Source organism: Trachurus trachurus, assembly GCF_905171665.1.
Source record: "Trachurus trachurus genome assembly, chromosome: 8".
NCBI lineage: Eukaryota > Metazoa > Chordata > Actinopteri > Carangiformes > Carangidae > Trachurus > Trachurus trachurus.
This window is the reverse complement of record NC_139905.1, coordinates 20,048,006-20,074,765: the sequence shown is the minus strand read 5'-3', so window position 1 is coordinate 20,074,765 and position 26,760 is coordinate 20,048,006. Positions and strand designations below refer to the sequence as shown.

General features: G+C 41.7%; 5 protein-coding genes across 5 annotated transcripts; 2 read left to right on the top strand and 3 right to left on the bottom strand.

Annotated features, from left to right (window-relative positions):
- Positions 1-3: 3 nt before the first annotated feature.
- On the bottom strand, positions 4-4,883 carry tufm (Tu translation elongation factor, mitochondrial). The gene is made up of 10 exons (XM_083977914.1): positions 4,811-4,883; positions 4,080-4,126; positions 3,852-3,990; positions 3,550-3,716; positions 3,173-3,442; positions 2,578-2,710; positions 2,278-2,382; positions 1,341-1,492; positions 908-1,027; positions 4-432 (listed from the first exon to the last, which is right to left on the bottom strand). The coding sequence occupies exons 1-10, from the start codon at positions 4,845-4,847 to the stop codon at positions 262-264; spliced, it is 1,341 nt and encodes a 446-aa protein (XP_083834040.1). The 5' UTR covers positions 4,848-4,883; the 3' UTR covers positions 4-261.
- A 367-nt stretch (positions 4,884-5,250) lies between these two features.
- Positions 5,251-8,788, top strand: hspbp1 (HSPA (heat shock 70kDa) binding protein, cytoplasmic cochaperone 1). The gene is made up of 8 exons (XM_083976394.1): positions 5,251-5,536; positions 5,767-5,894; positions 6,423-6,642; positions 6,744-6,968; positions 7,119-7,274; positions 7,470-7,566; positions 7,666-7,777; positions 8,462-8,788. The coding sequence occupies exons 2-8, from the start codon at positions 5,775-5,777 to the stop codon at positions 8,540-8,542; spliced, it is 1,011 nt and encodes a 336-aa protein (XP_083832520.1). The 5' UTR covers positions 5,251-5,536; positions 5,767-5,774; the 3' UTR covers positions 8,543-8,788.
- A 93-nt stretch (positions 8,789-8,881) lies between these two features.
- Positions 8,882-11,351, bottom strand: tmem86b (transmembrane protein 86B). Its single transcript, XM_083977212.1, has 3 exons — positions 11,019-11,351; positions 10,519-10,762; positions 8,882-9,841 (listed from the first exon to the last, which is right to left on the bottom strand). The coding sequence occupies exons 1-3, from the start codon at positions 11,067-11,069 to the stop codon at positions 9,390-9,392; spliced, it is 747 nt and encodes a 248-aa protein (XP_083833338.1). The 5' UTR covers positions 11,070-11,351; the 3' UTR covers positions 8,882-9,389.
- Positions 11,352-11,843: 492 nt separating this feature from the next.
- Positions 11,844-15,423, top strand: aspdh (aspartate dehydrogenase domain containing). Its single transcript, XM_083977479.1, has 8 exons — positions 11,844-11,914; positions 12,064-12,144; positions 12,343-12,487; positions 12,600-12,684; positions 13,378-13,527; positions 13,655-13,878; positions 13,958-14,097; positions 14,700-15,423. Exons 2-8 carry the CDS (start codon positions 12,090-12,092, stop codon positions 14,735-14,737), a joined length of 837 nt encoding a protein of 278 aa, XP_083833605.1. The 5' UTR covers positions 11,844-11,914; positions 12,064-12,089; the 3' UTR covers positions 14,738-15,423.
- Positions 15,424-15,732: 309 nt separating this feature from the next.
- On the bottom strand, positions 15,733-26,157 carry gys1 (glycogen synthase 1 (muscle)). Its single transcript, XM_083977478.1, has 16 exons — positions 25,989-26,157; positions 23,126-23,244; positions 22,681-22,862; positions 20,293-20,484; positions 19,990-20,175; positions 19,713-19,857; positions 19,367-19,484; positions 19,048-19,168; positions 18,532-18,638; positions 18,350-18,409; positions 17,910-18,102; positions 17,585-17,711; positions 17,390-17,485; positions 17,124-17,287; positions 16,476-16,556; positions 15,733-16,367 (listed from the first exon to the last, which is right to left on the bottom strand). The coding sequence occupies exons 2-16, from the start codon at positions 23,241-23,243 to the stop codon at positions 16,125-16,127; spliced, it is 2,133 nt and encodes a 710-aa protein (XP_083833604.1). The 5' UTR covers position 23,244; positions 25,989-26,157; the 3' UTR covers positions 15,733-16,124.
- Between the last annotated feature and the right edge of the window lie 603 nt (positions 26,158-26,760).

Below are 26,760 nucleotides of genomic sequence, written 5' to 3'. Positions count from 1 at the left end.
ACATTTTTATTATTAAATACATTTTATTACATAAATGACATAATTTTGACAGTCTGGTCTTTAGACACAAAGACAGTGCTAAACAGTATTTTGGTTGGGTGGAATAGATCCATGCATTCCTCTGAGTCCACTCCTCCTGTACATGGCTTCGTGTTTTTTGTACATTTCTAGAATTAATGAATTGATTTGACCAGACAGAGACCCCCACCCACCCAGCCTTTCCCCTGCCCGTCCCCACAGCCCCTCCACAGAGTTTCCCCCTCAGCCCCAGTTGCACTGATCCTCATCTGTAAACTTAATGATTTCTGTGACCAGGCCGGTGCCGATGGTTTTGTTTCCGTCCCTCAGAGTGAACCTCTGGCCTTTCTCCAGGACCATCGGCTGGCGCAGCGTCAGGGTCAAGGCGGTGTCCTCTCCCGGCATCACCATTTCCTGAAACAACAACAAACAGTAGTTACCACTTTTTGGCTTTTTCATAAGCCAGTGCTACCAGAGCCACATCCTCATAAACTACTGTGATGCTGCTTTTTGACCTGTACAAAATAAATAAATACATTCACACTTGCTTTATTTAATACAAAAGTCAATTTACAGACAGTGTAACACATACACACACACACATCCTTGTAAATCTATCTTTGTGAGGACATGTCATGGACATAATGTATTCCCTAGCCCCTTACCCTAACCTTAACCATTCAAAACAAATGCCTAAACTTAACCATTACTCTAAACCTAATTTAAACCTAATTATAACCTAACGTCTTAACCCTCAAACAGCCCTTGGAAAAAGTGAGGACCGGCCAAAATGTCCTCACTTCCCAAAAATGTCCTCATTCTGTTGGTTAAAAACTCGTTCCGGTCCTCACAACGTAGCATGTACAAGAACACACACACACACACACACCTTGTCACCAGCCAGCGTAACTTTGCAGGTCATGTCCCAGGTGAGAGAGAACATGACGGGCATGAAGTTGGTGACAAACGGTTTATGTCTTCCTCCCTCCTCCTTACTCAGAACGTACACCTGTAATACAATAAGCATAAACACATACACACACATTAGTGTTTTATTTACTGTATATGTTTTCTGAGTTTTGTATTTTAGAAAACGAATTAAAAATGAATTAAGAATGAACAATGACCCATGTCTCTAAAAATACTTTTTGCTCTGTCGGTAAATAAACAGTGTCTGTAATCAGGTGAATGACCTTGGTGTCATTACTGTGGCTGGACACAGATGTGACTGTTGACCTGTCGCTCGGGACAAATGAGCCACTTTAGATTCACCGATTGTTCAGAAATATCACAGGTGAATCAGTAACAGCTGTCTCTCAGACCTGAGCCTTGACTTTCTGGTGAGGCATGATGGATCCTGGTTTGCTCATCACCATCCCTCTCCGCATGTCCTCCCTCTTCAGGCCTCGGACCAGCGCGCCCAGGTTGTCTCCTGCCTCTGCCCGATCCAGAGACTTGTGGAACATCTCGATACCTGAGTCAAAAGGCACAGAAAGTCAAACTGTTGTCTTTACACCAACACCCTGATAATATCACGTACAATCCAGTACATAAAACACAAATCCTGACTTGTCCTTGTATTCATCTGGTCCTGATATACCTGGATACGTGTGTTGTCCATTATATGATGACTAGATGGGAAGATATGTGTAAACCCCCATAATTAGATTCTATCTTTATCAGAGGATTGGCTCTGAATCAATTATTAAATTATAGTAAAATGTACATCAACAAATGAACAGTACATACAGTTCTGTCTCTGTGCGGACTGTTGTTGCTTCTGTCCCAGCTGATTCTCCCACAGCAGCATGTTGGCTGCTCCTCTTGTTCGCCCATCTCCTCATTAGCTTCAGCTCTAAACTGATTAATTAAACAGCTAATCACCAGCTAATCACCACACTGTTTTCAGGTTTCCCATGACTGTTTATAAATGTCTCTGTTTTGCTAATATCTCTGTACCAACTGTCTCTGTGCCTCCTCAAAACAACATTTTTGAGTCTGAACAAATCAAATGTTTCAATATTGATCTGGATAAAAGGATCAAATGTTTAGTGTCTTTTGAAGGAGCATAAATAAATGTATGGAAACGCTGCAGTATTTTTCCACAGATATTAAACTGGGTTTAAAATCTAAATGTCAGTAACACTATGTTTCTCTACTTCGATTTGCCCCCACTCCGTTGATGTGTTTTCCTTCATGTTCTCTGTAACTATGTGTTTACACCTGTCAGGCTCTGTTTCTTCCTCATTCTTCACTCACCTGTGACCACAGACTTGAAGCTGCGATTGTGACCGATGAACTCACAGTCGTCTCCTTTCTTGATGATGCCCCTCTCCAAGGTGCCCGTCACCACTGTGCCTCTGCCTGAAAGACACAGTTGATCAGCATCATCCGTCTCAGTACGGACAGGCAGATCTTTCCACTCAACCTTAACATAATCGAGGGAGGGAGCTACTACAAAAAAGTTACAATCTTATTATGAGAGAGTCCTGCCATCAAACCTTCTCCTCTGTGTTAATTTATCCTCATGGATCAGTGTTACCCTGAGATGTTTCATACCTGGGATAGAATAAACCCCTTCAATGGGCAGGAGGAAAGGTTTCTCCAGCTCCCTCTTGGGCAGAGGAATGTAAGAATCCACAATCTCCAACAGTTTCATCACTGCATTTATACCCAGGTCGGGCTGTTTGTTCTGAGATGGAGCAAAGACAGAAAAAAAAAATTGTTCACGTCACATTAATGTAGTGAAGTAGCTAATTATAGGCATAACCTGTTACACCCTTGTGAATACAACAGCGTTTACAGTCAGATAAACACAGTATTGCAGTGTTTTTCAACCTTGGGGTCGGGACCCCACGTGGGGTCGCCTGGAATTCAAATGGGGTCGCCTGAAATGTTTTAACTAATTATTATTCTTTTTAAAATAATGATTAAAAACAAACACAATTTTAAACAACTGTATTCTATACTTTCACTTCCTTAAATATAAATCGAGTTCAAATAAAATGCAGCATAAAAGTATCTGAGCTGGCGCATCTTGATTGGCAGCTTAAATTTGTGATGTCAAAGTGGTGTCACGAGCCAAAAAAAAGGTTGGGACACACTGCAGTATTGTCAAAATTGTGCGTCGGGTCACTGCCGGTGTTTTCCTCACCTCCAGGGCGCAGAGGGCGGAGCCGATTACGACAGGTGCGTTCTCGCCGTCGTAGCCGAACTCTGTGAGCAGCTCGCGGATCTCGATCTCCACGAGCTCCAGCATCTCCTTGTCCTCCACGGCGTCGGCCTTGTTGATGAAAACCACCACGTGCTCCACACCGATCTGCCTGGCCAACAGCAGGTGCTCGCGTGTCTGAGGCATCTGGCCGTCGGTGGCGGCCACCACCAGGATGCAGCCGTCCATCTGAGCCGTCCCTGTAATCATGTTCTGAAGAAGAAGCAGCCTTTATTCTGATATGTTCATGATAACAACGAGGCTGCGTTTTCTTGGTCGGGGTTCAATGCAGGTGGTGGGGGAAAAAAAAGGGTGATTACCTTGACGTAGTCAGCATGACCAGGGCAGTCTGTGTGAGCGTAATGTCTGTTGGCTGTGGTGTATTCAACATGAGAGGCATTAATGGTGATTCCTCTGGCCTTCTCCTCGGGGGCATTGTCAATGTCTTCATACTTTTTGTAACTAGCACCACCAGCGTCGGCGAGCACTAAGGAAAGAAGATCACATCACTCATCATTGATCAGTGAATGGCATTTGTGCATGGGACCAAATTACATTTTTTACATGTTTCAGATTTACAGTCATCTGGGTGAGAGTGAAACTTGGACATCAGTGACTCTACCTTTTGTGATAGCTGCAGTCAGGGTGGTCTTGCCGTGATCAACATGGCCGATTGTCCCAATGTTCACATGGGGCTTTTCTCTGGAGTAGGTCTTCTTAGCCTCTGCAGCAAAGGTCCGCCGACTCAGAGGCAAAGCACACTACAAGACAAAGACAAAGCCAGGATTTATACAGGTATCAGAGAAATATTAGGGAGTCAGTGGAAACTGCAGTTTGTGTTCATACTCACCAGTCTATAGGAGCTGTGCAGGAGGCTCGGAGAGGAAAGCTGAAGCGCTGAGGAAAAAAATAGTGAGAATTTGAAAACTCATATAATGGCTGATTGAGAGGATAATAAGTGTAATTCATCCTTTTTTTCCAGCACCGCTGTTATCTAATCTGTCTGTGCCCATCAGTACAAGCAGCTAATGCCTGACACATCTTTCATAACTGTCACAAATCATCTCCTCTCCCAGACAGACACGATAGGATAGATGGGAAGTCAGATACTAGCAGTGTTTACTGGTGATAGCAGTGGGCCCAAATCTTTTGAATCAGATTATAATATCACTTCATGGCTCACCAGCAGCTAAATGCAGCTCTGCAGCAGCAGCAGCTGACACTGAGCTAACACAGTCTGTGAACCAGAACAAGCGACTGTCGTGCTGCTAATAATAAGCTGCTGTTAGTTACACAGACAGAGGACTGTGCAGGTGCTTATAATATTGATATCACTACGATAACTCATTCATTGGTCAGACCTCATCATTTTGTTGTTAGGTGGGTGTATCGTTAGCTAACACTCAGTGGTAACGTGACCTTGCTCTGGTATCGGAAGAGACAGCATCATCTTGTTTGTTTATTTCTACCGGTGCAAACAACTCATCGTATCACGAGCATAACAGAACAGATTCCTACGAGCCAGCAAATGTCACAAACACACACAGAGTCAAATACTGTCAAGGAATTAAACTATTTTACCGGACAAACATGCGCGCAACCCCACAAGCGTCGCCATCTTGGTGGTGAGACGAACCAAAGACGATCGAGAGCGAGAGAGTAACCGGCCAACTGCAGCAGACCAGGACACTCGACCAGGAGGGAGTTTTTAAGAAAGATGGTGATGATGATACCGTGGGAGACAGTCAAATGTTTATATTGCCGTTGTTGGTGTGTCTTACTAATTATCAGTCTTATATTTCAATATGATAATTACAATAGCAACAATATTAACAACGTGGGTTGATATAACATTTCATGTTTACCACAGTTCTTCTGGAGTTATCGTGAAGTAGTCCTCTCACTTTGACTGATACTCTCTGAACGTCGCTTCGTACAAACGTCACTGATTTACCTTAAATACGCTGCTATGAGGAACTTTGCCATTAATCTCTTAAATGACAACGTTGTTCTGATGTCAGTATATTATCATATTAATCATAATAAGATAGAAAATGTGAAGGGTTGAAATGACGTAGGAAAAAATAGCGAGAGGCGAGAGAACAGAGCACAGGGGGAAAAAAACAATTTTGTGTGCCTGTTTGGTTGAAGGTTTACGGTAAAACATGGCGGCCTCCTTGTCACTCGTGAGCTAGCTAGAACGTTCTAGCGTGTTCATGTTTCTGTGGTTACAGGCGAAGTAAAGTTGTCTAGTAAGTGTGGAGCACCCGCTGTCTTTACTCATTTGTACAGGACCCGCTTGACAGGGTAAGTGGAAAATAATAATTTCGTCAACATCATTAAATGTTATCCGTAGCACAGTGAGCATGTTTAGTGTTAGCATGTTAGATGTCTCAGGCTTCTGTGTTATTTTTTGTTGTGTAACTTGGTTTTGACATTTCATGTCTTGTGGATGAGTAAAACCAGGTGAACTAGTTAATTGACTGTTAGGTTTCTGAGATCTACATTCATTTTTCTTTTTCTTTTCCCACCCACAGCACACATCATGGCAGAAAACAATCAGAATAGAAGATATCCCCCAAATCTTCAGGGGGTCCTGCAGTTGGCAGTAGAGGCCGGGTCAGCAGCACAGGGACCTGCCCCCGTTGAACCCATGTCAGAGGAAGTAAGTAGGCCTACCATTATAAATGTCAATGCTGAAAAGGCTTTGGGCAGATACTACACAAGACATGTAATATAATGTGCCTAGTATACAGTGTACAACATGTAATATGACAGTAGTAGAGCTGAAATGATTTAAATATTCAACTAGGCCTATTTGATGGACAGAAAATTTGCAATAAGTTACTCTTAGTGGTGTAACTCACTGGTTTCCCCCATTTCTACTGAATTTGGATTTAGGTTTAATAGGAATGTGGCAACTCATGTTATGTAAATTATAAATTGTAGTCATTTATGATTTAAATGATTCGTTGTAACCTGCTAGCACAATAAAATATGAAATTTACCAATCTTCTTTGAAAAGTCTATCAGAGCCACTTTACTGATTTGAAATTCATAAAAAGTTGATTCATTCTGATTTCAGGTGACACAGTTATGTTTTGCCGGGGAACTATTTTTCTATTTTGACCCATGGCAACCACCACCTTTCTAATTAAAGAAAAACCATCATCATGCTCTTTCTTTGTTCCAGAGGAAAACATGGCTGAGAGAAGCTCTTGCAGAAGTTTGCAAAGGCCAGATGGATGAAGTGGAGCAGATGAAGCAGTGCTTGGCAGTACTATGCAAAGAGGAAACGGGGGAAAACGAGAGAGAGGCAGAGGAGGAGAGGGATGAAGAGGAGGATGAAGATGAGCGAGAATCAGCCTTTGAGATGCTGTCAGAGTTGTGTGAGAACTTGGACAATGCTCGAGGTGTGTGATAAATAGCGTTGTATTTAATATTTGACCAAACCTGGAGTAGCCATCGAGAGTTAATGAGTACAAATACAGTTTGTTTTCTGTCTGTCTCACAGACCTGATGATTCTGGGTGGGCTGGAGTTGTGCCTCTCCAAGTATCTGTCTCACGTCCAAAGCGGCCTAAGGTGGCGTGCTGCCGAGCTCATCGCTTCCTGTGCTCAGAACATGCCGCAGGTGCAGGAACACTTGCTCAGCAAGGGAGCGCTGCCGAAGCTGCTGCAGCTAACAGACTCAGACCCCAACCCCACCGTCAGAGTAAAAGCCCTTTACGCCGTCTCATGTGAGTTCCTCAAGTCGTCTCTAGTGCACGGAGGGAGACGGTGCTGCAACAGTTCATCATTTAACATTTAAACTAGATAATGCAGACGAACGTTCAACATGCAGTTACACCTTAGAATAAGACGGTAACTGTATCCTGTTGTGACTTTAGGTCTGGTCCGAGAGCAGGAGGCGGGGCTCCAGGCGTTCCTGTCTCATGATGGTTTCTCAGTACTAATGCGAGGGATGCAGTCAGACAACGAGAAGGTCAGGACCAAGTCGGCTTTCCTTCTGCTCAACCTGCTCACATCGCATCCTGAACAGAAAGGTACGAATGAAAGGCATTCACTTTTCAACATATAGATAGATAGATAGATAGATAGATAGATAGATAGATAGATAGATAGATAGATAGATAGATAGATAGATAGATAGATAGATAGATAGCATTTCTGCTGGGACTTGTATTCATTGTGTGTCTGATATATTATCTACAGTATAACTTGTTCCCTGCTTCCTGCAGACACACTCCTCTCCATGGGAATGGTTCAGCAGTTGGTATCTGTTCTCCGCACACCTCACTCACCTTTTCACGAGCATGTGCTTGGTGCTCTATGTTGGTAAGAAACACTGTCAGTCTTTAGAACTGATTAGTACACATGATTCATTCATGGTTCATATTAGTAATCACGGCCCTCTGTCTTTCTACTCCTGTCTAGTCTGGTGGAGGACTGTCCACAGGGGCTTAAAGACTGCAGAAATCCTGCTCTGGGTTTGGAGGAGCTGCTGAAACAGCGATCCAAAGAGCTCAAGGGAAAGGAAGAGAGTCAGGTAGGTTATACTGAGCCTCCAGCAGAATACATCAAGACTGTAAAATAGGTTTAAGAATTGTGTTCCCTTTCGCAATGGCAAACAGAGTAGATGTTAGAAGGAAATCTATCAAAATTGAAACATTATTACTGCAACAAAAAAACCAAACATTGTGTACAGTTGCAAATCTAAACAAAAACCAACAAGATTATATTGTATCCATCCAACATCTGACATCCCAAAACATTGATGGGTTATGAATTAAAGTTAGCACAGGGTAAAACCCAAAAACATGCAGCCACTTTTCAGCAGCTCTCTTACATCTCTTACATGTACACATGTCTGCTTAAATATGTGTGTGAATAGAAACAATAAAGGTGGAGCCATGAACCTCCGGCTACAGCTCACAGAAGACTAAACCAGTACGAACGTTCAGTCTTTTTCTTGTCCGGAAGAAAGAAAGCAAGTTCTCTCCATCTCTAAAATGCTCCAATATTGACACGTATCCAAAGACACATGCATACACACATCTGCATCTATAGAGCAGCAAACAGGCTGGTGATCCTGTCAGAGAAAAACCGAATCATATGGAGGATGGATTTTTTTTAAACCATCAAAATAACTAATATTTAAGAGATATGCTCCTAGAAGGCTTGATCCTTCTCTAAGAAACGTCTTTTGAAGTCATCTTTGTGTTTCTCGCAGGAAGAGCTGGAGTTCTGTGAGCGCCTGAGGGTGATGTCGTTCCGTGGGCAACAGTCAAACGACAATGAGATGGATCGCTGAAGTCTTACCTCATCTCTGTTTTTGTGTTAGTGTGCAAAAGATGAAACAAAGGTGTGTCATGATCTGGATCATGAATGTTAAGCAACTTCCTTGTTGGTTATGACAGTCACTTTCCATATTTTGCATGTTTACTCCATGACCTGGATTTTACTGTGTAAATAACTATAATGTATAAAATACTTTTTCCAGGCAGCTGTGTTCCCAGTCCTTAATAAGTTTAATATAAAACAATGTATTTCCGTCAAAGACTGCATAAAGTATCTTCCATTTGAACTGTGAATTATTCACCAAGATTCTGAGTTAAAGTTTTTTTTCTTTATTCATTATCAGTTGCTTGTCTCTTAAAACATGACACAAAAGTAATGTTTACTTTTTCTACAGCATATTTATTTATCATTAACAAACTAAATGGGTGTTTTTCTGTAATACAATGGCCAGCTCACAAGTTGAAAACAGTTGCCACCACGTGCACAACCTATACTAAAACTAAATCACTGATTAGAAATATTTTTTATCACAAATCACAAAATATAGATGTTATTATGATCAGATATTCACAGAGTTTCTTTCAGCCTCGTTTATAGACACTTGGTGTTTTCAGGTCTCATGACTCAGTTTGTGATCACTGAAACATGAAATACAAACAGAAAACACATGATCGGATATCTTGTGTTGCCAGATGCTTTTTTCCTCCGTCTGTTCCAGTTGTAAAGCTTTAACTGCAGTTGCTGTTGTGTCTGCACAAGTGGGAGAACGGACTTGTTGTTTTTATCTTCCTGTTATTTGATGGCTTTCAGGATGTATCCAGTGGTAGTATCAGGATTTCTTGTGAGGATGGCGATGCTGTTTAAGACCTCTTCCATTTGGAAAAGTCATCCGCGCTCTCCACTGCTTTTACATCACCAACAGCGATCAGTAGCTGTGCCAAGTAATACGTCACCATCACTACAGCGTTGCCATGTCGCATCTCTGGCATCACCTTGAAAACCTGCAGTGCCAGAGCCATGTCCGACACCATGAAGGTCAAACTTCCCAACACTGTCAATGCGTGGCCAGTTCTCAGTGCTAAAGTCCCCATTAGAGCGATGAGGAACACGTAGACCCCCACAGCTGGAACTAGTACATCAGCGTCTGGTGTCTTCCGCAGGGACGGGAATATGTAGACGTAGAAACCTCCTCCTACCATGAACAGGATCAGATACAGAAAACGGGCGCAGGAGGAAGAGGAGAAAGTTGCATAACGACCGGAGAGGAAGGTCAGTGAATATAGCAGATGAGCCACAGCGAATGCAACCATTCCTGAAACAGATGTTTAAAATGCATTAGCACATACAAAAATCAATCACTTAAAACAATTAATAGATTTATATTAAGAGACCACTTCAAAATGATCAGTTCCTCTGGTTTTACTATTCATAGGTATGTGTTTGAGTAAAATGAACACTTTTGTTTCATTCTATAACCTACTGACAAAATTTCTCCCAAATTGGAAATAAAAATATTGTCATTTAGAGCATTTATTTGCAGAAAATGGCAACAAGTCAAAATAACAAAACAAATTCTGGTGTTTTCAGACCTTGTATAATGCAAAGAAAACAAGTTCATATTAATTTTCAACACAACACAACACTACTTCTTAAGCTTAAGAAGAGTTTAGAAATCAACATTGGTGGAATATTCCCAATTTTAATCGCAGCAGTGTTTTTTTTTTATTTATTTATAATCTTTCTTCCTCATTAAATATGATTTGGTTCAGGTGATCAGCTAAGTAGAGTGAGGTGTGCTTGTGTTGGAGTTCAATAGACACTGGAATCGATGGCTGCCATACATGTAGAGAAGCTGATTTATTAAGAAGATTTTGGAGTGGTCTCTTTATTTTTTTCCAGAGCTGTATATATGTAACTGATGGAGAAAATAGTGTCTGGTGTATTGCTATTCCAGTTTGTGCTTCACTCCTGTACCAATCAGTGTCTTACCATGCAGGAAAAGCTCAGGCCAGATCAAGCAACAGTCACCAACAGCAGAGAAGAGCAGTCCTCCCGCAACGCCCAGGACACTCTGACCTCCGTTCCAGCTCAGCACTGCTGCAGCCAACAGCAGGATCGGTGCCGACTTCACACCTGCCGACGTGATGGACACAGGAATGTCCGGAGTCCACATGTAGAAGTACAGAGCTGTGGACAAGAAGAAAGGCAAGAGAGAGACAAACAGAGCACAGGACTGATAGAGGGAGGAGAAGAAATTAAGAAGGAGGAAAAAACACAACTTGATTATATTGATGGGTTTAGACAATTTCATCCTGTTTTTATAGAATAGAATATTTATTAATCCCTAGGAGGGAAATTCAGATCGTCCAGCAGTTTACATAACAATGATATGACATAAATGATACTACTGTAGATATAGATGATAGAGAATTTAACTTTATGGTTAAAGTTAAATTTTTTATTCTAAAGAGTAAAGGATTTATCCATACCATATTTCTCCTCTGCCTCCTGTCATAGGCATCTGTCTCAAGGATGTCCATCCTCTCAGAGTCAGCACTGATGTGTCCACACTGGATGAACTTGTCTTCTTTTCTCCTCTCGGTCACCAACACATACAGTCCTCAGTGTTCTCACGTTGTTCTCCTGTCGCCTCCTCAGTTCTCCGCTGTGTCTCCGTTTCAGTCCGTTGGTATTTCGCAGCAGTGAACTTTGGACTGATCCGTTCTGTCTGATTACTCTCTGATAATCAATGTTCTCCCTGTTTTGAGCTCTCATGGTCAAACAGCTGACCTTTGACCTCTTCAGGTGGTGACATCAACACTTGACGGGCAAAGTTGAAGTGGATGAATCACTGCGTGTGACACTGTGACATCCGGTTACTTTACATTTCACCTTTGTCAGTGACTGTGTAATATGATATAAATAATATAATATAATCAAATATGACCCATTTGTAAGAGTTGTGATCAAAGCTTTAAATAAGATTAAAAAAAAATATATAGTTCACATTTTGCAGTGCTTGTGTTCACTAGGGGGACACATTTCTCCAAAAGAAGAGAGCGACGCTACATTAGATAAAAACCTGTGCAACAGTAGAGCTGTTAACTGAAAGAATATCATTAGATATTTGTTGAAAGCACACAGTTGTGTTGTTAACGTTTTATGTTATTGCTCTTTAATGCACCTGAAACTGAAATAGTTTCTATGGATGGAGGAGGAGCTCAACATGAGATAAACCCACACACGGAAGAATGGATAATAATTAACTATGGCTTCTCTGAGTCAAACTTTGTACTGAGCTTTCCCACAATTCCTAGAGCTATGAGCCAGTAGCCGTGCTTCACGCTGGGAGACACACATCTCTGGAGGCGTGCAGGATTATCAGGTGAGTGGAGCAATAAATGTAGTGAGTGTTACATGAGGAGATTGTGGCCGATGAGATATGAAGGTCAAAAGCACACAAATCTGTGTGTGTGATGGTTTGTGTTTTAAAGGTTCACTTGTTTATTTTTGTTTTTTTGTTTTATTTTTCAGAATATTTGCTTCCTTTTGCACAGGACATGGCAACCAGCTCTTCTTCCATAAGGATTGGAGTCGTAGGATATGGACACCTAGGTCAGAGCCCACCCTGCAAACACAAGACACACACTCTTTCCATACTTAGCTGAAATTCATGCATCTTTCCCCACATTGAATGATCTACAGTATAATCAAACTTGAAGGTGTCTAATGTCACAAATGTTGCAAAATCTGTCCCTGAGTTGTTGTAGACATGTTATAGACAGCAAGTGTGTGCATGTGTGTGTGTTTCAGGACAGTACCTGGTGAAGAGGATCCTTCAAGACGGAGCTGCTCTTGGTTTGACTCTGGCTTTTGTTTGGAACAGAAACTCTGACAAGCTCAAAGGTTCAGTTCCTGACGAACTCATTCTTGTTGATCTACCATCGTTTGCAGACAGGTGAAGACACACACTGCAATAAAAAAAAAAAAGAAACTCACATGCAAAGACAGTATTAGCATCTCCTCTAAGCTGCCACACATCTAAAGCAGACTTCAATGAATAATTACAGGCGATGTGATGTGATTGTGGAGGTGTGCCATCCTCGGATAGTGAAAGAATTTGGTCTCCACTTCTTGTCTCAGTCTCATTTCATGGTGAGAATCTCGTCTACTTGTTTACAAGTTTTCTTTTTTTTTTTTAATCTTACACAGGTTTACATACATCTGTGTCAGGAGAGAGTATTCAGATTGGTTAACACTTTACAATAAGGGTCCCTTAATTAACATTAGTTAGTGCATTATTAAGCATTAATTAACTGTTTACAGATATATTAACAATCATTATTATGTATTACTTAGGATTAGGAAACACATTAATTAATATAGCCTATTAGTAAGCAGTTAATGAATGTTTACTACTCAAAGTTAGTTAATAAATTATTAAGTAATAATAAAAGTTGAATAATGTAATTAGTTATCATTATGTATGCATACTCAGCATTAATTAACACATTTGCTTATATATAATAATGTCTACTAACTAATGTTAATTAAGGGACCCTTATTGTAAAGTGTTACCTCAGATTATTTGTAACAAAGAACAGAGATTTATTAGTGTATTTCTTCCTAAAATTATGTATGTTGATGTATATGTATGTGTTTGGACAGCTATATATAAGGTATGTATATCACCATGTTAGCTTTATTATCTTTGGGATGTATGAATAGTGCTAAGTTTAGTTAGTTTTGTAGTAATCCATTCAGAAAAATCACCCAACCCCTACTCAGGCTCAATGTTTCCACTTTGTTAATCAGTTGTATCCTGGTCTATATCTATGTTGGTCTCAGGTGGGCTCTCCCTCGGCCCTCTCTGATGCTGATCTAAACAGGAGCCTGCGTCAGGCGGCTCAGCAGTACGAGAGGACACTCTATGTCCCCAGTGGTGCATTATGGGGAGGCCAGGACATCCAGAGGCTGAACGACAGTGGAGCCTTGAAGGTAACAGTGGGCCAGTGCAGTTGCCGCTTTGTTTTTGACTTTGAAGATAATTTATGGAGCATCCGTATTGACATGTCTGTGTCTCTGTCCAACATCAGTGTTTCTCATTAGGCTGCTTCTTTTCCAGGCCTTGTTTATAAGGATGTCCAAGCATCCATCCTGCTTCCGGCTGACAGGAGACGTCCTCTCTGATTGGACGGAGGGAGAGGGCAGGAGGGTTTTATTCAGAGGCTCGGTGGCAGAGTTGTGCCCACTTGCTCCTAACAATGTGAACACCATGGCGGCAGCAGCGGTGGCAGCAGGGACGCTGGGCTTCACTGGTGTTCAGGGAGAGATTGTGTCTGACACGGCGTGAGTCTCACACTGACCTGAAGCAACCTTTCACATCTGCTTGAATTATCCACCCTCACATCTTCTTTTTATGCCACAGGTTACGTGATTATCATGTGGTGGAGGTGGAGGCGACCGGGCCCGATGGCTTCTCAGTGCACACAGTGAGGAGGAACCCAGCCAAACTGGGAGCCGTAACAGGCAGTGCAACATACAACTCCTTCTGGCACAGTTTACTTGGTGAGTCCTGTGTCGTGTTTCTTTCAAATGTTCTCCACAGTTTCACTGTTTGAGGCTCTGGAGTCCGTCTCTGTAGCTTTGTTTGTGTTGTTGTACTCACATCCTTCAGTAAATGCACCACTTTTAATTATAAGTGAAACTCCTGTATTCAAAATCAAATACTATTATCGAAGGTAAAAATACTCATCAAAACACCACTCCCCCAATGACCTAAGGGGTTATCAGATAAATCTGAGGGATCATGAGATTTTTTAACTCTTTGTGTCTTGAATAGTTATTTAAATGAAACAATCTGAAGTTGAGTATGACCTGGCCTTACAAGCAAAATGTTCAATCTGTAATGCATAGCTCCTTTTTTAAAATGTCAAATATCTATCTGAAAAGTAATTGGTTCAGTTTTAGTATAATGTAGCGTAATTGTAATCCACATACTTGGTGTAGCCTACTTTGCTTGGATTCTGATCACTAATTGGAAAGTCCATGGAACCAATGATGTCATAAATCTGTGATAGAAAATAAACTTAAATTTAGATTAAGATCTTGCATTTGTATGACATATCATTGGGATTTGGATTTAACCTTGACTTTCTTGTTCTTCTCAGTTTGCAAAGGTCACGGGGGTCGAGTTTACTTGTGCTGAAGCAGGTGACCGACGACAACATAGGAGGAAGGATCTACTGCGGAAACACTGATACATTTGACATTAGGTTCATGTTGCATACGTTGTGTGAACGGTGGATCAGCTTGTTACTGAGAATTTGAAAACCCTCAGATGATTATGTTCAAATAAACTGCATGCACACAAAGGAAAAACGAGCCCATTACCATTTGTGAAACACAACCAGGTATATTATATATTGAAACTTTATTATAAGTTCATCTGGTGCAGGATTGTAACAAATGAATAGGCTCTTACAGGGAGTGTGAGCATACAGTAGGTCTGGTAAAACCATTTTTCCTTCTTCCATAACAAACAGTCACGACGTACTCGAGCTCTTTCGTACCTTTCACCTTAAAACCACTGTCTCCTTTTCCTCCATCTGTCTCATCTCTGTTTCCTCCACAAATAAATACTTGCTGGAACAAGGCAAACTTGGGAATATCGATATCACACACAGACATACAGGATCAACAGGAGTGTGAGGTCGTTCACTGATGGTGGTCACTGAAAGGCTGTGATAAAATAAGGCACGGAAACAAAATGAAAACACACTCCTGACAAGTGCTGTTGTTGTTGCGTGTGTGTGTGTCTCTGTGTGTGCATTTTACATTTTATTTCCATTCTGGGAAGTTTTGTGTAAAAAAAAAAAAAAAATACTACAACAAGGTCAACATCACACTTTTAAGCCAAACATTAAAAAGAAGGCGCGCTACTTTGTGGCTACTCACAGCAACTGACACTTGTCTCGTCTTTTAATGGGCTTTTTTTTTCCTTTTAGCTAGAAAGTAGCTAAACCTGCTTTGAATGTAAAGTTGACATGCTGGTTAAAAGGAGGGTTACGCTGTTTTCCCTGCTCTGACCCTTTGAATCAAGTATAAAAATGCCCTCCAGAGACTCTCAATAATCCCATGTTACTTTTTCCAATACTTTAGACCTATGTTATCCAGTGTTAGTACAAAATCCAGCAGTTCTGATTTTGTTTTATGCAAGTCGAGCTGTCGTTTAGCTCTTTTCTAACTGCTGCATCTACTCCACAAAGCAAACGGCTGATTTGCTGCTGGTATGACTGAAAACCAAAACATATCAAACTGACAGATATACTTTTAAAAAGTCTGAGGTACGCACAGGTTGGGAAGACACTGACTGTGATGCAACTTTTCACAACAAGCCGATATTAAATGTATCACTCGCATTCACAACTGCACTCATTTAGAAAGTTTGTGAGTATGGATGACTGTAACCATTTCCATAAAGATATAGATTCACTAGTGAGGTTTTAGCATGTATTGCATGTGATGAATGTGTGTGTGTGTGTGTGTGTGTGTGTGTGTGTGTGTGTGTGTGTGCGCGCATGTGCATGTGTGTCTCAGTTTTTCTCGCTTATGACACCGTTGCCGTTGGCCCCGAGGAGAGACTTGTTCTTATATGGCGGGGTGTACGGCTGGCGGATGTTCACCCGGTCCTTCTCTGCCTCCAGGTCCTCGTCGTAGCGTTCGTCTTCGTCTTCGTCGACGTCGTCCTCGGCCTCGCTGTGGTGCGGGGAGGAGTGGCGGGACAGAGCTGGTGATGGCGGCACGGAGGCAGGGCGGGGGTAACGGAAGCCTGAGGCCTGAGGATGACAAACCAAAGCATATTAGACGGCGTCAGAGGACGAAGCTTGAAGAGATGTGACTGAATACGTTGAATAATCATAAGTGAGTCACACAAGTCAACTTACTGAGCTGGGCTCATGAGGTTCATATAGGTAAGTGTCAGGGAAGGCTTTAGCCAGGGCCATGTGACGAGCAGCTATGTAATACTAATGCAGAACAGAGGAAGAAGAAACATTATTAATTCATTTCAAAGTTGTCACATGAATATAAGTTCACTTTTTTTATTTATTTATTTTATTTTTATTTCTTTCTTCAGTTCATCCATCTCATATATACACACACCCACTCACGAAAAAAAAAAAAAAACATAAGACAAAACATACCCTCTCATGTGTACTGGTTAATACGCTGTTAAATGCTGTTACTGTACTAGTAATCAAATCAGTAATAATAACATAATACAAGTATCCAGTGAGTAATAGAAAATAAAAATAAAATTTAGTCTAAGTAAATAACTAAAAAATATATAATAATAATAATAAAAATAATAATAATAATAATAATAAAAAAACACAAACAGCTATTACAAAATTATTTATCGATCAGCAAATTGTAAAAAAAAAAAAAAAAAAAGGAAAGAAAAAGAGAAAAAACAAAACAAAGACAGTAACAAACAAACAACTAGAAAAACATCCATAGAAAAAGAAAAAACACACACTCCTGAATGAATATATATATGAATATAAGTTCACATTTGCGATTTGTAATCTCACCCTGCCGAGGTATCTCCAGTCCAAGAGGTCACTCAGACGCTCGGTCCTGTTCCTCTGGATAATCCGCTGACGCCGACTCTGCTTGCAGAACTGGAACAGGAAGGACGTGAGCTGGTTACATGACTCGTCGACCGCCCGATCTCGCCTGTCCAGGATGTAAATACCTATAAAGGGAAGAGCATGATGTTAAGGAAAGCACCATTTATCCCTGTTTGTCTGTTATTCTCAGAGATTTCATTAAAGGGATAGTGTTTAAAGATACAGACCATAGGCAGAGGGGTCTGCTATATGTTCCTCCATGAAACAGCCAAAGCCTGACAGGTTAGTGGAGACTGATGGGATTCCCATGACTGTGCACTCAGCTGGAAATAACAGAGACAAGTGAGGCGCGATTAACATTTTAATATCGTACTTATAATGTGTTCACGTGCACACGCCTCGTCAGCATGCATGAATCGTACCAGGTGTGTAGCCCCAGGGCTCATAGTAAGAGGGGAAGACACCGAGGTGGCAGCCTCTGACAAACTCCTCATAATCCATTGGAAGTAAAGGAGAGGTGGATGAAAGGAACTCTGGATGGAAAATGATCTAACGGATGGAGAAACAATTTGTTATTAAAGCCTGTTACTCTAACAACCAGTGTGATACAATGGAAGAATTGATGCATCGTTGATGATTGTGATCAGGACCCCTGTCAGCTTGTATTTAAAAAGACAAAAAACTAAACAAAACCACAAATACCTAAAAATTTGAGAGGGTATCTTCGCGGTTGCTGTGGAGACATACCTTGACACGGTCGGCGGAGCTGTTGAAAAGGCCGATGCGGCGGACGCAGTTGAGGATGGGGTCGCTGCTGTCCTCCAGCATGTTATGGGTGCAGATCGGAGGCTGGCACTGTCTCTGAGTGGCAAAGATGGCACGTTTCATGATGGTGAAATCCTCTTTGTCCAGCATCTTTGACACGTCCGGCAGCTGTCCGCTACATAAAACAAACTGTGTTAGACCTCACGATGGAAGGAAACATGCAAAAACTATAAGCTTGATTGTTCTGGACTAATATTCAGGGAATATTAAGCGTGAATAAACGATAAGAACAATATTGATACAGAATCTAAAACATGGATTTTTGTGTGTGCTTTAATCATTTTTTGTTTTACATTCTGGTGATACAGATTATTCCAATATGTTACAGGTTTCATGAAGTGGACTGAAAGTGTTCAACTTACACCAGAAGTGACTCGTACAGTTTCTTTCCAAAGCGTTCCTTCACAGTGTGAGCAGTGTCCCTGTTGGAGAGAGATGAAGAGAAGCCATGTCTAAGTAAGAGTGAATCAGTGTCAACCTTTATTGAGGCGCTTCATGTCAATGCTTCTAGTTTAGTCTAGTTTAACATAAGAAGAAACCTCACCAGAGCTGCTTCCTGACTGCCTGGCCCTTTAAGGTCTCCACGTTGAAGTTGTTTGTCCGAGCCGGCATGATGAAGAAAGCGATGACGGTCACATCGCTGTGGTTGACCTAGGATAGGTGATATAGAGTTAAATCTCCAACCTTCTCCCTCCTACATATCAACACTGCAACTTCATCTCTTTACACCAACTACAACCAACTCTGAAAATCCATTTTTTCTCCCAGGCTTTCGGACCTGTGTGAAACGAAGTTGTTTGATTTTGCTGAATGTATGTGTCATTGCTGAACTTGTCTTTTGAAATGTACCATTGTATTTCATTGTTATTTATTTTATGTAAAAGCACCTTAATCAAAGACTGCAAATTAGCTGAAGCTAGACGTCTTGTATGCATCGCATTTTTCATTCTTTGTGACAATGTTGTATGTATCGTCCCTGCAAAATAAACATTAAAATAAAATAATAAAATATAAATAAAGGTGACCTTGACCTTGACCGTGACAACCAACACACACTTACTCTCAGCAGGTAGTTGAGTCTTGCTAAAGCCTCCAAGAAGACGTCAGCTCCTTTGTTGGAGAACTCGTACCTTCCAGCTATGAAGAGGAACAAACACTTGTCCAGGTTGAAGTCAAGGTGCCTGATGGACAACACAAACCAAGATTAGTGCAGCACTTACACTTCAAATGTCCTCTTTACCTTTTGCTACTAATTCTTTTGTAGCTCTTTAAGATTTTGACAGGATATTAGTGAGTACTGGACTTTTAGCGTTTACTCTATACAACAACATTCAAGGTTTGTGACACTATGAGGTAGCCTATATTGCAGGGCCTCTGACCCGTAGAAGTGTCCCCTGATGAACTCCTGAATCCGATTCTTGCTCTGGGCATGGAGGTTTTGAAACTCGTGCATGGCTGAAAACTTCTTCACGTTGAGCCCATTGGGAGTGATGATGTCTGTGGATGACGGGAGAGATTTAAAGGCATTCGATGTAAAATATGACGATAGAAAACAGCTGAGAATCAGTTAATGAATGAATTATCTTAATCAAAACAATGACATGGATTTAATGTATTGCTCACTACTTTTTTTTTTACTCAGTCGGAAATAAGAATAAGAGTATATCAATAAAAATAGAGTTTCTGCTCTAACGTCATACAGTACATGCATTCACCTCCACACACCTGGTTTCCTCTTGAGCAGGTGCTCTGCCTCGATGGCTGTAATTTGTGACACGGTGGTGAAAACATGAGTGCAGTGGGCGGCCGCCCGCTCCAAACAATAGCGGTGGTAGATCTGTCTGTCGCCGGCTTCCTTATCCACGTTGAACTGATCGAGACACAAAGACAACAGAGAGGGTAATGAGGATACACTGCACTGCTCTATCCTTTCCTGTCTATGTTATTACAGCTCTATGTAATAAAAAAGTGTAAATATGAAAACAGATATACACACACACACCTCTGACAGTTTGTTATAGAAGTCCACATTTCCGGCGCACAGGTATCGTCCCAGCAATGTAGCGTGAGTGGTGAAGATGGTTGCAATAGGCAGCTGTCGGTGCCGACACAGCACCAGGCCCAGGCCGGCCAACCACTCGTGGAAATGAGCCACGATGTGCGGAGGCTCCTCAGACTGAGCGGCATACTGTGGTATGGGAGAACACAAAGTGAACAACAAACAAGCACACACACACACAACACTCAAATCTTTTAATTTCATGTTTATGTGTTAGTTGCAGGGCGCTCGGCGGGAGCTGCTGACCTCTCCCAGGAGCCAGGCCGTCAGGAAGCCGAACAGCACGGCGTCATTGGCCTCGCGGTCGAACCAGGGCACGCCGATGTCACAAAGGTCCCAGAGCTCTTTCTTCCACTGGTCCAGAGACCAGGCAGTGAAGCCCACATCAATCAGGACCACATAAGGACTGCCCTCAATAAGCCAGCGTCCAAAGTAGACCTGTGGGAGGGAAATTAAGAAAAAGATGAGAGCTATTTTATGCAGCACCTCACCATGGATGAGGGCACATTTTTTTTACTCTTTAAAATGATTACTGCAATTTGATTTGATTAGTAGCCTAACTTCTGTTATCGCCCTGAAAAAAAACATAACTCCTTTTACTCTAAGATGAGCTTCTTTTAGTTTGTTTTGTTGTTACAGAACCTCAGAAAAAAAGTGGCTTCACTTCAGACAAAGGTGAGACACTACAGGTGAATAGGGTAAACATTTTAACTAACAGATATCACCATGAAACTTTCCAGGTTTATCAATTACATTAAGTTTAATCAAATTTTATGTTTAAATATGAAAATGAGGCAATATCTAATTTAATATGTGCAACATTTGTATACTTTTCCTGAACAGAAATCTGAACAATGGTTAAAGATACTTTTAAATTCTTGTATACATTTTTGTGTTAATATAAGTCTTAAATAGTTATATCTTCCGACAGCAATCACTTATATAGAGTGTTTGGTCTGAAACACGGGTCTGTCAGTCACTCTTCTCTGCTGTAAGCCGAGGAGAAAACTTTCCTTGTATCCTACAACCTTTATCCAATGAGGAGAGAGAACGGCATAAAGGGGCGGTCCTCTCTGTGTGTGCAGCCAAGGGATGGGCGTGAATGTGGTGACGTAGGGACGAGGGCGGGGACTGCTAACTCCATCGGCTGACAGGAAGTTAGCCAAAACGACCGGATCGCTTACTTCTGCTTTAATTTTGTTGACATTTTAGAGTTAAACATTTTTACAGAGGGGATTTTGAATATCTCTTTTTTATCACTCTGTAAATGAGAAAATACTGTCACAAGCCCCCCCAAAAAATCTAATTTCGCCATGTTTTTAGGAATAAAGTGTCAACAAACCCCTGAAATTAAGTAAAATAACCACCGTAATGTGGATTTTCTACCATTTCTTTCCACTATTAAAGCAGAAGTGAGTGATCCGGTCGTTTTCGCTAATGCTGCGTTCCAGGCAGGCTTTTGAAATCGTAAATTACAGCTTCAAGTCACAACTTACGACTTTGTAGCGTTCCAGGCAACCCACTCGTGTTTTTCCGACCTGTTTTACCGGTGAAAGTCACTATAACGGCCACTCGTAACTTCCGACCGGTGAACTCGTACCAGATCGAACTGGTACCACTTCACGGTCGGAAAAATACGAGTTTCCTTGAACGCACCATAACAGTCCTCGTCGCTACGTCACCACATTCACGGCGTTCCTTGGCTGCACACACAGCCCTGCATGCCGTTCTCTCTCCTCATTGGATAAAAACTGTAGGATACGATAAATGTTTTCTCCTAGGCTCAGAGCAGAGCAGAGGGACTGAGAGACCCGTGTTTCAGTCCAAACACTCTATGTAAGTGATTGCTGTCGGAAGATATAACTATTTAAGACTTATATTAACACAAATATATCACTCACTTCTGCTTTAAGCAAAATAGCCCAAAATCTCAAAATTGACCAGTGCATGAAAAAACAACGTTTTTGCCTGTAGTGTTGTGCCTTAAAGTAAAGTGCAGCTGACTAATGTACCAATGTCTTTGAAGGAGCCGAGCTAACTACGCTCTGGTCCTGGCCTGTGGTGAGGCTTAAAGGTCGTGTGTTTCGAGGCACTGCAGACAGGCTGTGTTGAAAAAGGCTGGACTATCCCTTTAAAATAGAATCACTACCACTCCAAGCCTTGACCCATAATTCCACGGCACTCCCAGAGTGACACAGCACAAAGCATTACAAATATCACACACACACACACACACATACGGGCAGTCATCTATTTCTGGAGTGTGTCTGTGTGAAAGAGTAAGAGACAGAGAGACACTGATACAACTTTTAACCTTTGCAGGGAAATGTCAGGGTGTTTGGAGAGGTGTTCAGGGACAGAGGGCTGCAGAGGGCGAGTGGGTCAGATATAAAAGAGGGCAAAGGAAGATCTCTAAATGGGTTTTAATGTAGTGCACATTCACCACAAGTATTCACAGATCTCCCTCTATAACCTCTCCGGCTATGTCCTTGAGTGTAGCACAAATTTAACTCAGGAAATGTGTGTGTGTGTGTGTGTGTGTGTGTGTGTGTGTGTGTGTGTGTGTGTGTGTGTGTGTGTGTTTGCTGTGTATGTGTGTGTGTGTGTGTGTTTACTGTGTATGTGTGGTAGTACCTTACACCCACTGGAGTTCATCTTGTCAATGGTTCTCTTCAGCACGGGGTTGGTGGGCTCGATCAGCTCCACCTGAGTGCGCACGTTGCTTTCCACATAGGGACCCACCAGGAAATAGTTTTCCCCCCATTCCTCTGAGGTCAGACGGGCTTTGGTCTGGATGACGGTGTAGATGCCTCCAACTTCAAACATGCAACGAACACGCCACACGTACGCACACAAAATGGAGACAAAGATATAACGTTATATATACACACACATACACGAGACATTAAGATGACCGGTCTCTAATAAAACGTGACAGGAATAACCTATGCAAATGTTTGATGTGAAGATGCATTAAAAAAAGAAATACTATTTTTAAATGTTTATTTATGCATTTCAGTCTTTTCAAAGACTTTGAGGAGACACACACACCCGCACACACACACTGTAAAACACTGACCTTTGTTTGCCACTTCCCAGGCAATTTCAAAAAGAACGGCATCCTCCAAATCAAACTCCTCGTCCCACTCCTCTAGTCCTGAGAGGGACGTGACAGAAAGGCTGCGAGCCAGCGGCATGCTGGGTAAAAACACAACACAGAACTCTCGTCATGATCTCCCACGGTGGCTTTTATCATTGTCACTAATTATACTTATTTATTGGCCAAAATGAGTCTGGAGGCGTGAGGAATTCAAATCTGAATGTCGGGTTTAAAACCAGCCTGATTTGGTTTAATTTTTGCAAAGAAATTCAATCACACAACATAAAAAAATGTGACATTTACTAGTGGGACCATAAACCAGTTGCTTAAGACAACAGTCAGTGGATTTCGTAATTTATAAGTAAACCTCAGGTGTCAATTAGCCTTTTTTTTAATTACACAATCTAACTTTCTCTCCTCAAGCATTTCCTGACAGACCTGTACGAAACAAATGACTCGCACACAATTTCATAACTTCTATTACATTATACTACTGTGGTGTAAAATCTTTCCCAATATCAACTCTTGTACAGTTTGAAGAGTCCTCGTTTTCTCTGGTAGAGCCCTGATCATCAAAATACAAGTCAAACAGCAAATGAGGATGAATGTAATTAGGATAATGATGCTATAATTGTTCCATTTTATTTATTTGTTTTATTTTTTCAAATTTGATACTTTGTAATAAACTATTGATCAAATGTTTTAATACACAAACTAACCAACATACTGGAAGATCATACCAGTTTCATAGAAAACAGTACGGTGTTGCAGTGGAAGTAAATGAAGATTTGAGAATTGTCTCTGTCTGTATAAAGGAAGTGTTGGTTCAAACTGTGTCACTACTACGCCCTCTGATTCATGATGATGATTGATTGACATGATTAGGATGGCACTGTGCTGTATATTGCTATTGGGATGGTTAGAAACAGCACAGGAGGACAGACTAGTTGGTCCATGCAGGGTTCATCCTACAATGAGATAATGAGCCCATAAATTAGATGAGAAGAAGCAGACAGTGGCTTTACATGATGGAAGAGCAGCACAGTCTCCAGACTTTAACCCTGTGGAGAACTGGACAGAAGTAAAACAACACATTGGTGGGACCTTCTGCAACAGTTTGGGAAAAAACTAAAAAACTTAAAACTCTGTGTTATTTACAAAGTGCTTTAAGTACACTAAAATGAAGGTTATCTAAGACTCTTGACCCGTATCAGATATGTTTTCCATTTTTCTGGTAACTTAATAACTTAACCTTTGGCTGTTCTCATCTGAAACTCATGTCAAACAAACAACACTGAAGTGACATAGGGATTCATTGAGTAACAGGGGCCCAACATACTGTACAGTACATGTGTGTCAAGTATTTGCTCTACCTGAGATGGTCAAAGGGCTTTTTCTGGCTACCTCACCATGTGGCAACTGCATATGCACCGTCATGCACACATGAGTTTTTTTAATGAATAAAACTTACAAATCTGCTCTGTGACAACAAAACTGTAATCGTGCACTAGAACTCTGCTTTAAAAGGAGGAAGACTTTAGTTCCTCAGGTTTAATTATCTGTCTTCCTATATCAGCAACAGAGACATTTAAAAAGAGGACTGCATTCCTACTGCCTGAGTGTAAGAGGAAAACTACAACGGCGTTCAGTTCCTGCTTGTAGAAATGGTGCAACCTCTTGAACAAATGGGGGGAGTAGCGTGAGAAAAGATGCAGAGCTGGATGACGGCACAGACAAGGGCACGGATCAGGCAGGAACTAGATTCAGCTGTTTACATTGTGCCACTTGTTGATATGCACAAATGTCGCAACAGCTTGAAGTTGTGACGCGTCAAAAACTACACAAAATAATCAAGTAGAGAATAAACACTGCACTTTGACAGAGGGGCATGCATTTCCTCCTCTGCAACAGTCCCATCCATACCTTTGTTCACTGCTCCACAGAAATGTAGGCCTAAACTCTCCTGATGAGACAATCTCAAATTACTAAAAGCCCCATCCCCGGTCAAAGCTGATAAAGGCCCATGACCAGAACATACATTTAGAATTAAACTTCATTGGAAAAAAAATCTCTCATATATGAATATGAAAAGATTTTTCATATGGACTACTGGAGAACAGAGGTCTCCTTCTTCACTGGTCCATCTACTCTCAGTGGATGTGCTCTGGAGGTTTCAAGTTTCCACATCACACTTGAATCATGACTGGTTTCCAAACTGGTTATGATGTCACAAATCCTGCTCACACACACTCATCTTAAGGTTATCACAGAGGAAACTTCCCCTCCGGCAAAAGACTGTTAAAAAAAAAAAAAAAAGTGGACAAGTGCCAAACTGCAAAGTGAAGATCAAGCATCCAACCAAAGTGGCAACAAGTATTATTATGCCTCATAAGTAGCCTAAAGATCATTGCTGAAACTGAACTGTTTCTTTGAGGGTTTCCTCACTTGGCCTATAGACACCTCTTTATGCTTTAATTACAATGTTACACTTATATGGACATACTATCACGCCCCAGTCCACTTGCATGAATATTTAGATTGTGGAGTCCAGTGGGCCTCGGGTCTGCAGGAGGACCACAACCAGAACTGCTCGTCCAGAGACGACAGGCCACAGCAGCATCGTCCCAGCAGCTGCATGTCAGTGTTGTTTTATGATTATAATATACATCTTCTGTGTTTTCCCACGAGCTGTGGAGCGAACGTGACATCAAGCACCTACTGCAACACAGCTGCGGAAGCGCGCAGAGGACACCGCGTCCTGGTGCGCGCACTCGCCCGCCGAGGAAGAAACCAAAAAAAAATCTTGTAATTGTAGAAAATTAAGCGCAGATGTTTGACTTACCCTTCAGTGTGTCACAACTTCTCGAAGATGAGCGATAGACAGCTGTCGGAGTCAATCCATGGACAGGACAACAGCGGAGAGTGAGGGGAGGGGGGCGGCGGCTTCAGTTAAATACCACACACTCACATTGGTGTGGTGCGTTCGCTGTCATCCGGAGGGGACGTTCACGGCCTGCGGAGTCAGGAAGAAGGTGGAGCCTGCGCTGTCACATTATGCAGGAGCCCCCACTCCGTGACTCCGCCTCCGCCTCAACAACGTGACGGGAACTGGGTGTTTTCCTGAGCCGAGACACGCTATTGGCTGAGCAGAGGTAAAAAGGAGCCACAGTGGTTGGTCAATTAGCATTTCATCCATTCAGAAGAGGGGACACTGGCCTTTTCCCTCCCCCCCCCCCCCCCCCTCTGTGATCAGGGGGTTATATTTATAATGTCTGCTGAGGGTCATGTCGAGCATAGTTGGAGAATACAACATGGTCGGTGACATTAAGACACCCCACCCCTATAGTAACATTATAGCTGTTTTCCAACTCCATCCACCCCTGGGAGACTCACACATAACTATCACACTGCTGAGTCCAAGTGTCTGAGGATGACACTACCCTACTCCCAACATTGATGCACTGATTTAAATGAAAACGCTACATTAGCATCACTGACATCCATAAACCAATAGTTAACATATTTAATTAACTTTAAATTGCATATCAATAACAGATCACTGCACATGTCACCTTTAAATGTCCCTCTGTTACAAACTCTGAACAGGAAGATAA